The sequence below is a fragment of the Magallana gigas genome, chromosome 2, assembly GCF_963853765.1.
Source record: "Magallana gigas chromosome 2, xbMagGiga1.1, whole genome shotgun sequence".
Taxonomy (NCBI): domain Eukaryota; kingdom Metazoa; phylum Mollusca; class Bivalvia; order Ostreida; family Ostreidae; genus Magallana; species Magallana gigas.
Window position 1 is genome coordinate 49,604,781 of NC_088854.1, and position 14,116 is coordinate 49,618,896.

The following is a 14,116-nucleotide window of genomic DNA, read 5'->3' on the forward strand; positions in this document are numbered from 1 at the left end:
GATTACTGTACATATTTATTCCATGCCAAATTTAAAAAAAATTGAATGAACTTGTTGAGATAAAATAAAATTTGATGGGCAAAAAATGTAGCGGAAATTTCACTAGTCTTGGAAATTCCCTACCGATCACAAACTACAAATACAATTACATTAACTTGATTTGTAAGGAAAAGTGTTTAAATTCAATTCAGGATATCTGATTAAGACAACCAATCGCTAATTAAAAATGACACCTTGTTCATTACTCCAATTTATTTTGATATCAATTTTATGAGGGAAGAATGGTTATTTAATTCTTACCGCATTTCTGACATCTTGTTTTCATTTTTTAAGTTAAAACAGAAGAAATGTCATGATAAAAACAGAATAATATGCAACGTCAAAAAGATGAGTTTATAACCAAGCTAGAATTTTAGATTTAATATCATTTGATTTCTCGTGTTTTCTATTGTAAGAATTACTCAAAACATGATTTTGAGATTTTTATGTCATAAGACCCATTATCTCATACACTGGCTCATATATGATTTCCAAAATGTGTCTCATTTAACTTACACAACACATCAACAACCATGGACTGACTGTCTGTTCCCTTCTCTCCAGTATTGTAGTTGTTTTCCGCTGTACATCTGTATGTACCAGAACTGTTTCTCTGTATGTTATATAACTGTAGAGTGGTTTCATTCTGTCTGAATACTGAGTTGTCTACCTTTGTCCAGTAGAATGTGGTAGAATCAGGATTCCCTTTGGTTGCTGTACAGGTGACTGATAAGTTTCTTCCTTCTTTTATGTCTTGTCTGGACAAAGCTGATACAGTTGGTGGGACTTGTAAAAGATTTGAATAAAAATTCATATAGATAGTGGGTTGTCAACATACACAATTCATCTTATCAACTTACAAGCAATAGATTTTACATCAAAGTCTATTATAAGAAGCACATTTATATTTTCATATAAATCCATTGATAATATCAAATAGTCATGTGAGAAATACTTCAATGATTGTTTAGAAAAGCTTGTCTAAAGATATCCTTAATTCAAATATTGCATAGTTTCTTGATATTAATAAATACCTCAGGGTTTAAACTATGTTGATTCAAAAGTTTAAAAAAAAATTCCAAGATTTCCCATTTGGAACAGCCTTTTTATCTTATTAGTTTTCAATACACGGCTAATATATTTTATGTCTGGGGATTTCGTATTGCAACAAACTCGAATGATAACGTTGAAATATTGTGTTAGATATTCTGAGTGGCTTCCGACTAGAGAAAAGATGTCAACATTGTCCATATTAAATATATTAAATATATGCAAGAAATCTGTTTTCATTTATGTGAAAGTTTCCAAGTAAGAAATGATAATTTGTGAATAAATTTGTGAATAAAGTTATTTTGGATATTTTCCCTTTCATCTATTTCAATTGCACTTCTTTTCACAGTTATGTGTATTCTAATTTAAGTCGTGCAAACGTGCTACATAAATATCTTAAGAAACAATATAAAAAATTGTCAATAATAAACAACTTAATCACAATGTGTTAACAAATTTCCTATTTCTACTTACACAACACATTAACAGACATGGACTGACTGTCTGATCCCTTCTCTTCATTACTGTAGCTGTTTTCCGCTGTACATCTGTATGTACCAGAACTGCTTCTCTTTATTTTATGTAACTGTAGAGTGGCTCCATTCTGTCTGAGTCCTGAGTTATCTACCTTGGTCCAGAAGTATGTGATAGAGCTAGGATTACCTGGTGTGGCATTACAGGTAACGGATAAGTTTCCTTCTTCTATAATGTCTCGATCAGACAGCGCATTCACTAAAGGAGGGTCTGTAATCATAATGAATTGTAAGATTAAAAGTTACAATGTTAACTTTTGTTGATACATGATATTTAGGTAGGTGATTCTAAATGACATAACACCATGAAATAATTCCATACATATCAATTGATTCTATAATTTTTAATTGATTATATTTCATACATCATCATTATATTTTAATCAATTACAGTTTCTGTCTTTTAAATATTTTTAAAATGTTTTTTTCGACAAATTTAAGGTAAAGATTTAGCTCCAAATGTTATTCAAGCAATATTTGTTTTCGAAATTTTGAACAAGAGGCCCATGGGCCAAACAGCTTACCTAAGCAAAATAAGCCTTAGCAAAATCAGCCCGATGAGGTCATATACAAAATACCTAGACAATGAAGAAGAATAGATTCTGTATAAACAGATTTTTCTTTAATTTTTTTTTCCAGGTATCTTTTATTAAAAATTTAGTCCCTTTTGAAACAGGATGCTTTTATAGTCATATCATATTGAGCATTGTAGTCTAGTCCGATTTAGTCCAAAAAAACTTCTAACGGCAAATAATTATTATTTGGTCCAGCATGGTTTATAAACATAATTGAAGCGTGCTGATTCAAAAAAAAATTATGCTGGCCTCCATGAAAATGGCGTTAAGTAGCTCAAAATCAAAATTGCGGACAACCAAATTTTATTTTTTTTTCTTAAAATCTTTTCATTATTGACAAACAATAATGAAATGATCCAGCCTAGTATTTTATCATATCTAAAGTGTGCTAAGTTTGACAAAATTTGCTGGTCTTCCCCAAAAAGCGTCAATTAGGTCAACATGGCGATTCAAAATGGCAGATAGCCAGATTTTATGATTTTTTTCCTAAAAAATTTTAACTAGGGTGCTGGGTCCAACAAAATATGTTGATCGCGATAAATAGTTAAAAATGGTGGACAGCCAGACTTCATCATTTTCGTCTCACAGTCTCTTTAATGGAAAAATAAATAACAATACAAAATCACAAATTGGTCTAGCAAACATATTTATCATAATTAGGTTGTGCCAAGTTTGATGAAATGTGTTGGTCTTTATGAAAATGAAATCAATTTTGTCAAAATGGCAGTTCAAATTGGTGTATACTAGTAGCCACATTTCATTAATCTCTATATAGACTACTAAAGGCCTCTTAAATTGGGAAAATGTTTGAATATCATAATTTCAATACTAATGATGTAACTGACAATCAAATTTGAACACTTGTATAAATAGTAAAAACAAGTCAACCAGCTTTTTATGTGGAAATTTTTTTTCTGTTTTCCCGTATTAAGCAACAGTATATAATTATGGTATTTATACAATCTTTTTTTTAAATGATAAGATTGTGATTGAAATTTGCAAATGTCTTTACCCGGGAAGTAGGCAGGTTTACATTCACACATAAAGGTTCTGCAACCTGTGGGGCAGTTGCAAGCTATTTAATCTAAGAAAGCTTTAGGTATAACATCTTAAGGCCATTAGTTCCAGCAAAAAACAACCATCACTTTTTTTATCCCATCTCGGCTGGGCATGGTAATATGGGCATGCTTAAATATGTCTGTCTCCCTATCATTACCTTGGTGTGTGTTTGTTTCATAAGCAACGTAAGGCAAATCCTAAGTTTGGACATATTCCAGGCTTTGATTAAACCGTGTCAGTGGGCAATGTGTCTTGGTTATCCATCTAGCTAAAGAACTTCTCGAACTCTTTGATTTTCTGGTCAGTTAAATCCCCTTTTCATAATTGTTTTTGTTCACTTATTATGTCGATTTTTTCGATATGCTGTAGAAATAGGAAATTGTGTCACACTATATCTGAGTGAATGAAATGAACCAAGTGCTAATTCAAAGTTCTATAAAAGGGGGACATTTTCTCTTCAACAACATTGACAGGGATGTTAATCAGCTTTAAAGAGGTTCATACATCCATCAGCAAAGTTCAATGTGAGGATATGTTGCAAATTAACACTGGCATGGTCTAGCATAAAAATGCCCCAACTTTTCCTCTGAGTATGGACACGCATTGCTATACTTTCCTCAACACATTTGGGCAAACACATGTTAAGAATTTTGCAAGACGTTCTTTTATCTGTAACGGAGACATAGACAGCTTGGTTCCTTATACAATAAATAAGCTGTCCCTAGTAATGTTAAACAGATTAAAATTCTTTGGGTTGCCCAAACATATTGCGCATTCTTATAACTATAAATAAAGCTGGACGATGTGTTGATCTCGGCTCATTTTGAATCACGAGCTTTTTGATGAAATATTAGTCATTATTTGCTGGAAAGGTATTAAAGGAAGAGACATGCATATACTAGAATAGTTCTTCATGTCGTACACTGTTCCTAAGTACCTGATTGTATCTCTGTTATCGTATAAGCTTATGACATCGATGACTTTAAAGCCTAAAACACAGTTATGTAGTGCAGAAATATTTCTCCTCTCTCAAACTTTGCTTTGTAAGCATTTGATGTATTTCACGAACTTGCAGGTCGAAGAAATCGGTACATAAAGCAAAATTTAAAAAAACCCCAGAAAGGTTTAGGAACAAGACGGATATTGAAAAGCACGAACACAGAATGTTTAACTAAGATACCGGTATACGCCTTAATTAATTAAGGTTCCTCGACACACCAACATTTTATTTTATGGATCGATAGAGAATCTTTTTTGAAACATGATTTCACAAAACAGAGATCAATATCGGCTTTCAGTTATTTTATACGAATTTTTTTGTATTTTTTCAGTGAAATAGGAAAAACTGTTTTGCAGACAAACAGAATATATTAGAGCTTAAAACTTGTTGTCAATTAATGTGTTATATAATTATAAATAAATTCATGCCAAAGATCGTTTGGTCAAGTGTTTAATTTTTTAATTAAAAAAATATTTCTGAAAATCAAAATTGTAATTCTTTAATATCTTTTTAATCTATGGATAAAATTTTAATAATAACATATAGTCACATAATCTATTTACTAAACAATGATATTTTACAAAGAAATTGAAATGAAAATGCGAAATTTTGGAAAAACTGCTATTTATCAAATTTGAACCGATCCCGATTTAAAAAAAAGTGATCCCGATCAGAATTATTTTAAAATTGAAATTTTACAAATAAACTGCAGTTTTTTTTAAGTAATTGATATAAATTATAAAGTTAGTAAATGACGAAACCATTTTACAGGTAAAAAACCTGAAATTTTTGCAAAATTCTGATTCATTCTAACTTTATGTGATTTCGTTCGGGATCAGTTTAATTACAATCGGGATCGGTTCGATTTTAAAATTTTCCATTTATACTTTAATTTCACTCTTTGGTTTCAATTTCTTGTTGAAATATGATTGGACAGCAATTCTTAAATGCGAGTAACAGTTTATCTGCAGTTTTTATCCATAGATTTAAAAAATATCTACAATCCTTTTTTTTCATTTTCATAAATATTTTTTTTACAAAAATATTTCAAAGTTTATCTGGCCGTTTTTGATATGTATTTATAGATAATTGTATTGTGCATTAATTGATAACAAATTTTTAGCTCTAATATATCTTGTTCGCAGCTAAAACGATGTTTCCGGTTTCTATAAAAAAAATACAAAAAAAAATCATATAAAATAATCAGAGGCCGATATAGGTGTCATTTTTGAATAATCATTTCCCAAAGAGAATTCTTCATCGATCCATCAAATAATGCATTGGTGTGTCGAGCCACCTTAATAAGACAAAACGGGAAAAAATTAACAATTTTTGGTAAACTATGGAACTGTTCTTTTTCTTCGTTAAAGTGTTCCAATCTGATTTCTCATGTGCATATTTGTATAATTTAATACTTACACGTTTCATCCCTGTAAACGGCTTTGAGGTGGAATATCCCTCTGATAAGAGAGATAACTTCTGTAGAAAATAATCTCACTTTGTTTCTGTTAACTCACAATTATTAAGGCATGTAGCAATAAGGGAAACAGTGCTGGGTCCCAAATTCATATTGGAAGGCGACATTTATTTAATACTCAATTATAAAAACAGAAAATTTGAACGAAACGAACTGAACCCAAATTTTTGGCAGGGAAAAAAAGGTAAAGGAAACTTTTACCACAAAAAAAATTGCAAGAATTGAATCATATTTATCAAAATTTTAATGAGGCAATATCTACATGTGTTCCCCTTCCCCTTCTCCCAATGGATTAATTAAAAAACGAGAGGCCGATGGGCCACATCGCTCACCTGAGGAACAATAGGTATAATAAAATCAGCTTAATGGGGTCATAATTCATACAAACTATCTGGACAATGTACAACAATACATGTAGATCCTGTATAAATAAAATCCATTTTTCCCCTGGATATTCTTATGTTTATAATCATTAGTCCCTTTTCTAACAGGATGACTTTATAGTCATATCATATGTTGAGTATTGCAGTTCTCAAAAAGATCCTTAACAATAGTTCATATATGGGATAGAAACCTACATCAAACTCTGAACCTTCTTGTAAAGCCAAAGAATTGTCCTGGGGCCAAAGTCTTAACAATTATAAAGAATCATCTGGCTGATTAGTTTCTGAGAAGAAGATTTTTAAAGATTTACTCTATATATTCCTATGTTTAATTTCAACCCCCCATTGTGGCCCCACCCTACCCCCGGGGGTCATGATTTTCACAACTTTGAATCTACACTACCTGAGGATGCTTCCACACAAGTTTCAGCTTTCCTTGGTGATTAGTTTCTGAGAAGAAGATTTTTAAAGATTAACTCTATGTTCATGTGTTAAACTTCGACCCCCCAATGTGGCCCCACCCTACCCCAAGGGGTCATGATTTTCAAAACTTTGTATCTACACTACCTTCCACACAAGTTTCAGCTTTCCTGACTGATTAGTGTCTGAGAAGAAGATTTTTAAAGACTAACTCTATATATTCCTATGTTAAACTTCAACCCCCCATTGTGGCCCCATCCTATCCCCGGGGGACATAATATTCACAACTTTGTATCTACACTACCTAAAGATGCTTCCACACAAGTTTCAGCTTTCCTGGCTGATTAGTGTCTGAGAAGAAGATTTTTAAAGATTAACTCTATATATTCCTATGTTAAACTTCAACACCCCATTGTGGCCCCGTCCTATCCCCGGGGGGACATAATTTTCACAACTTTGAATCTACACTACCTAAAGATGCTTCCACACAAGTTTCAGCTTTCCTGGCTGATTAGTGTCTGAGAAGAAGATTTTTAAAGATTAACTCTATATATTCCTATGTTAAACTTCAACCCTCCATTGTGGCCCCATCCTATCTCCGGGGAACATAATTTTCACAACTTTGTATCTACACTACCTGAAAATGATTCCACACAAGTTTCAGCTTTCCTGATCTTATGGTTCATGAGAAGAAGATTTTTAAAGATTTACTCTGTATATTCCTATGTAAAAGTTCGACCCCCCATTGTGGCCCCACCCTATCCCCGGGGGACATGTTTTTCACAACTTTGAATCTACACTACCAGAGGATGCTTTCACACAAGTGTCAGCTTTCCTGGCTGATTAGTGTCTGAGAAGAAGATTTTTAAAGATTAACTCTATATATTCCTATGTTAAACTTCAACCCCCCATTGTGGCCCCATCCTATCTCCGGGGAACATAATTTTCACAACTTTGTATCTACACTACCTGAAAATGATTCCACACAAGTTTCAGCTTTCCTGATCTTATGGTTCATGAGAAGAAGATTTTCAAAGATTTACTCTGTATATTCCTATGTAAAAGTTCGACCCCCCATTGTGGCCCCACCCTATCCCCGGGGGTCATGATTTTCACAACTTTGAATCTACACTACCAGAGGATGCTTTCACACAAGTGTCAGCTTTCCTGGCTGATTAGTTTCTGAGAAGAAGATTTTTAAAGATCAACTCTATATATTCCTATCTTAAACTTCGACCCCCCCCCCATTGTGGCCCCACCCTACACACAGGAATCATGATTTTCACATCTTTGAATCTACACTACCTAAAGATGCTTCCACACAAGTTTCAGCTTTCCTGGCTGATTAGTTTCTGAGAAGAAGATTTTTAAAAAATATCTCTATATATTCCTTTGTTAAACGTCAACCCCCAATTGTGGCCCCACCCTACCCCCGGGGGTCATGATTTTCACAACTTTGAATCTACATTACCTGAGGAAGCTTCCACACGAGTTTCAGCTTTCCTGGGTGATTAGTTTCTGAGAAGATTTTTAAAGATTTACTCTATATATTCCTTTGTTAAATTTCGACCCCCATTGTGGCCCCACCCTACCCCCGGGGGTCATGATTTTCATAAATGTGAATCTACACTAGCTGAGGATGCTTTCACTTAAGTTTCAGCTTTCCTGGTCTTATGGTTCATGAGAAGAAGATTTTTGAAAATTTCTCGAACATTTTTATAAATTCCTAATTATCTCCTTTTGCAAAAAAGTTTGGTCCTTAATTTTCTCAACTTTGAATCCCCTTAGGCTAAGGATGGTTTGTGCCAAGTTTGGTTAAAATTGGCCCAGTGGTTCTTGAGAAGATGTTGAAAATGTGAAAAGTTTACAGACAGTAAGAACAGACGGACAGACAGACAGACGGACAGACAGACAGACGGACGACAGACAAAATGTGATCAGAATAGCTCACTTGAGCTTTCAGCTCAGTGAGCTAATAAACTTTGCTGGACGAAATAAAACTTGTTGGTCTCATGCTTTTTTCCATTTTAAGAAACTTTAAAGAAAAAGATATGAAATCTGGCTGTCCGCCATTTTGACATTAAAAGCATAGCTTTAGTGGAAACCAGCATGATTCCTCAGAATTAGCACGTCTTATTTATGATTTGAAAATTTATTTAAAAAATTATAATTGTTTGTTTCTCGCTTTTTCACCATTTAAGAAACTAAAGGGAAAAAATATACAATCTAGATGGCCACCGTTATGAATCGCCATTTTTTTAAAAAAGATAATTTACGACAATTTCTTGAAAATGGCATATTATTCCTGACTATCCACACCCAAGTTATGATTAAAAACTTAGCTGGACTGAATATTCATTGTTTGTCTGACGCTTTATGTCCATTTTAGGAATATAACACGAATTAACTAAATTTTGTTATCCGCCTTTTTAAATCGCCACTTTGACCTAATTAAACACATTTGTGGAAAGCCAGTATAATTTGTAAGACTCAGCACACATTGGATATGATGAAATTCTATTTTGGATCATTTCATTAGTGTTTGTCATTATTTGTTCCCATTGAAGAGACTTTAAGAGAAAAACTTGAAGATTGGCTGTCCGCCATTTTCACCTACTTAACTCCATTTTCATGAAGGCCAGCATATATTTTCAGACTCAGCATACTTTAATTGTGTAAAAAACACCATGCTGGACCAAATAATAATTATTTTCCGTTAAAACGTATTTCTAGAACTCTTTTTAGAAATTAGGACTAGACTATTGCAGTTCTCAAGATCTTAAACATACAAACCTAAATGTTCATCCAAGTTTAAACCCCTTGTTGGACCAAATAATAGTCCAAGAGCCAAAGTTTAAACAATTAAGTATTAACATATCAAAATGCTTGCAAATACGTAATACCATACATTATTAAATTTAAGTTTTTGAGATTAATTCAAACCTAATGTGACACCTACCTTACTCCAAATATCATACTTTTGAAAAGCTTGAATCTATAATGTTTGTCAGAAAGCGGACTCAGATTTGACCAAAATCGTGACCATGACCCCTTAAATTGCAATAAACTGCTTTGCGAATATTCTAACATAATTAGCTGTTAGCACTCTATTTTCAAGACCATGTATAATATCACTTGCATAGAGAACCTTGCCCATGAACAGGTATATCAAGATCTACATACAAACTACGAATATAACTAATTTAATACAAATAAATATGTACTTTCTGTTTTTAAGTCACCTTATTTAACTTAGGTGACCTATTGCTATCTGTTTTCATCCGTCGTTGTGGGTTGTGCATTAACAATTTTAATTTTCATACTTCTTGATAACTTGTTACCATTTTTAGCCGGGCTCTGCTGAAAGCAGAGTCCTGGCTATAGGCAGGCCAATCGCCAATGTTACTATAAATAGCACAAATAAACAAAAAACCAAACAGCGTCAAGGTAAAGCTTCCGCTATACCAAACAGTTACACAAAGAGCCACGTTTTGTCAAAAGTGTTGTCATTTTGTTTTGTTTTTTAATTTCAAATAAATTGTCTATCTTTTTTAGTTTTCTTATTAATAAAGTTTTTTTTAAAACATTACTATGCATTTTGGACACATACAATGCGCATGAATTTCCATGAACTACTTTGCTGCACGATGAAGAAACGGGGATTGAATATATAATGCTTGTTGCAAAATTCAAGGCAGCAACTATTGAACTTTTTAACTTCTACTAGACAGACTTATTTTTTGTTTATAGCCGCTTACAAAATTTGGTCGCTCTCTGATGCTTTTGATGCTTTGCCGACATTAAAAGCATGAGAGAGAGAGAGAGAGAGAGAGGGAGAGAGAGAGAGAGAGAGATTTTCAGTCTTTACTACACAATATGCATAAAGATACACCAAAAGAGCCCGGCTTTCAGTACTTCAGTACTTTGATTGGCGTAAAGCATCTCTATGGTAAAAAGAATCAAAACTGTGAAATTCATGGCGCTACCACCCCCGGAACAACAAATATGCAAATCAAAACAAAATCTTCAAAAATCTTCTTCTCTACTCCCACACGTGAGAAAAAAACTGAATACATGATTATGATGTCCATGAAGCCCTCTACCAAAATTGTGAAATTTATGGCTCCTGGGTCAGGGGTTCAGGATCTATAGTGCAGCCAATATGGCCATTTAATAAAAATGTATACGATCTTTGAAAATCTTCTCTACTCCCAAATATTTTTGCTAAAACTAAATACATGGTTATAATGTCCATGAAGTTTTCAACCTAAATTGTGAAATTCATTACCCCTGGTTCAGGATTTAGGGTGGGGCCAATATGGCCATTTAGTAAAAAAAGTTTTAAATCTTAGAAAATCTTGTTCTTTACTCCAGTCCCATACTGGATGCATGGTTATGATGTCCTCAAACTCCTCTACTTGAATTGTGATGGCCCCTAGATCAGGGGATCGGGCTTTAAGGGGGAGGGGACAATATAGCTCTATAGTGTTAATGTGTATAATATTCAAAAAATCATCATTTCTAGTCCCACACGCCAATGAGTGAACATTTATACATAATTTTGTAGACCAGGAAGTCCTCCACCAAAATTATAAATTTCATGTCCCCCAAGGTATATGTAGGGGTTCTGACTCTAGGGCGGGGCCAAAAAAGTTATGGAGTGTTTATGCAATTACTGCTTTAAAATGTTTTCTTTTTTACTTCTGTCGATATCGAATAAAAAACTTGATGCACATAAAAAAAACCCAAAATAAAGTCATCCATCACAATCTTAAATTTCATGTCTACCAATGTAGGGATTTGAATATAGGGTGGAGTTAAAACATTCATATAGTGTATAGGGCAGGGTGTGGCCAAAATGGTCATTTAATGTTAATGTATTTAATGTTTAAACAACGTCAACTGACATAGAATGAGAACTGACTGCATATTAAACAAGAGGCACATGGGCCACATCACTCACCTGAGGAACAATAGGTATGATAAAATCAGCTCAATGGAGTCATAATACAAACTATCTGGACAATGTACAATAATACATGTAGATCCTGTATAAATAAAATCCGTTTTCCCCTGGATATTCTTATGTTTATAATCATTAGTCCCTTTTCTAACAGGATGATTTTATAGTCATATCATATGTTGAGTATTGCAGTTATCAAAAAGATCCCTAACAATAGTTTATATATGGGATATAAACGTACATCAAACTCTAAACCTTCTCGTGAGGCCAAAGAATTGTCCTGGGGCCAAAGTTTTAACAATTATAAAGAATCATCTGGCTGATTAGTTTCTGAGAAGATTTTTAAAGATTTACCCTATATATTCCTTTGTTAAACTTTGACCCCCCCCCCCCATTGTGGCCCCACCCTACCCCTGGGGATCATTATTTTCACAACTTTGAATCCACACTACCTGAGGATGCTTCCACACAAGTTTCAGTTTTCCTGGCTGGTTTCTGAGAAGAAGATTTTCAAAGATTTACTCTATATATTCCTATGTAAAACTTCGACCCCCCATTGTGGCCCCACCCTACCCGCGGGGGTCATGATTTTCACAACTTTGAATCTACACTAACTGAGATTGTTTCCACAAATGTTTCAGCTTTCCTGGCTAGTCAGTTTCTGAGAAGAAGATTTTTAACGATATACTCTATATATTCATATGTTAAACTTCGACCCCCATTGTGGTCCCACCCTACCCCCGGGGGTCAGGATTTTCACAAGTTTCAGCTTTCCTGGCTGATTAATTTTTGAGAAGAAGATTTTTAAAGATTTACTTTTTATATTCATATAGTAAACTTCGACCCCAATTGTGGCCCCACCCTATCCCCGGGGGTCATGATTTTCACAACTTTGAATCAACACTACCTGAGGATGCTTCCACACAAGTTTCAGCTTTCCTGGCTGATTAGTTTCTGAGAAGAAGATTTTTAAAGATTTACTCTATATATTCATTTGTTAAACTTAGACCCCCATTGTGGCCCCACCCTCAGGTGAGCTAAAAAGGTGAAGTTTACAATTCAATAAGTTGGTTTCTGGAAGAACAGACTTTGAAAATTTTCGTAACAAATATTGACAAATTTGTTACTTTTAATCTTTAGCTTTTAAGATCTATGTACAAACATAGAATTGTGAGCAAATCTCTGTATCTTGCTTATAATTCGAAGCTTAACACTCAAATATGGTTAGTAAATAGAAATTGTAGGGTAACAATTAAACACAAGAAACATGCACTATAACAAATAAAGAACACAATTTATTTTTTCGAAATAAATCATATATATACATGTATATACCTACATATTTCCATCAGCGATATCAAACTCTATTTAAACTGAATAAACCTTGAGAAAATGCCGAGCATCTCAACAAAACCAATTGCATTAATCTACCATTACGCAAAAGATAATGCCGAATTACCGATAGAATGAATTGTATTTCAGTACCCCTACATCAGATTTTGCTTAATTTGCGCAGGTAAACAGTTAACTGTTTGATTTACCGAAGTCTCTGTTTGATTTAATACGTAAAAATCACGAAATACAGACGATGATAGTTCCCAGGTTACAAAGCATAAATAATGAACACGAAACGAAAATCAGAACAAGCTAACACCAACGTCATGTGTGAAAACTGTCAACGCATTGAAATATTTAGCCTTAATTTACTTCACAAAATCGGCACCAATATATTTTGCATGTTTCAAAAATTTCCCTTCATACGCGAACGGTTGCATAGCAAGCAAATTCATCATAGTCAGATCGACCCTTTTTCGTATAATGTCATGGCTGCTTTAAACAAAGAACCTCGTTTTAGAAGTATGGAATACGAGTCTTGGTAAAATGGGTATGCAAACCTGGGCCGTGGCAAAATAAAAGCCGGGGCAGATCGGCAATCGTCAATTCCAAATACGCATTATTTTGCAGTATTATTTACAGCGAATACAAATATACTGGTCCATCAAATATCCCGAAATTTTAATGAGATTGGCAGATAAATACCTGCCAATCTTTTGTTTTGCTCAGGCCAAGTCTTGCCTACCCATTTTACCGTATGCCGAGCCCGAAGCTATTAAACTGATTGGAACACGCAATTCCTTTATTATTATTTTCGTAATAACTCAGATTTGAAACAGAACTAACACTTAATTTTTGCAATTTATATTTTCCTTCCCATAAGGATAATTTATGCTAAACTATGTTGAATTGAACTCGGTAGTTCTTGAGAAGAAGATTTTTAAAAATGCACCCCCCCCCTTTTTCTACAGTTTCAAGGTTTTCTCCGCTTTGGATACAGATCGGACTTTTATTTCTGCAATTTATATTCCCCCTTCCATAAGGATGCTTTGTGCCAAATTTGGTTGAAATTGGATAAGCGGTTTTAGAGAAGAAGTTCAAAATGTAAAAAATTTACAGACGGACAGACAGACGGACGGACTGACGGACGGACGGACGACGGACAAAATGTGATCAGAATAGCTCACTTGAGCTTTCAGCTCAGCTGAGCTAAAAAAGGATATTAAGCTGTCATCTTTCATAATATTTCATATTATCTACATGTAAGGCAAGGGTAATGGCT

At 33.9% G+C, this 14,116-nt stretch overlaps 1 protein-coding gene across 2 annotated transcripts in view; it reads right to left on the reverse strand.

The window, feature by feature from the left end:
* The window catches only part of LOC136273098 (hemicentin-1-like), a 179,275-nt gene that overhangs the window by 84,497 nt on the left and 80,662 nt on the right, over positions 1-14,116 (reverse strand). For both annotated transcript variants that reach the window (XM_066076997.1, XM_066076996.1), the window contains exons 6-7: positions 1,564-1,833; positions 556-825 (exon numbers count right to left, since the gene is read on the reverse strand). In XM_066076997.1, the coding sequence (XP_065933069.1) occupies positions 556-825; positions 1,564-1,833 (540 nt within the window). The remainder of the gene's footprint in view (positions 1-555; positions 826-1,563; positions 1,834-14,116) is intronic.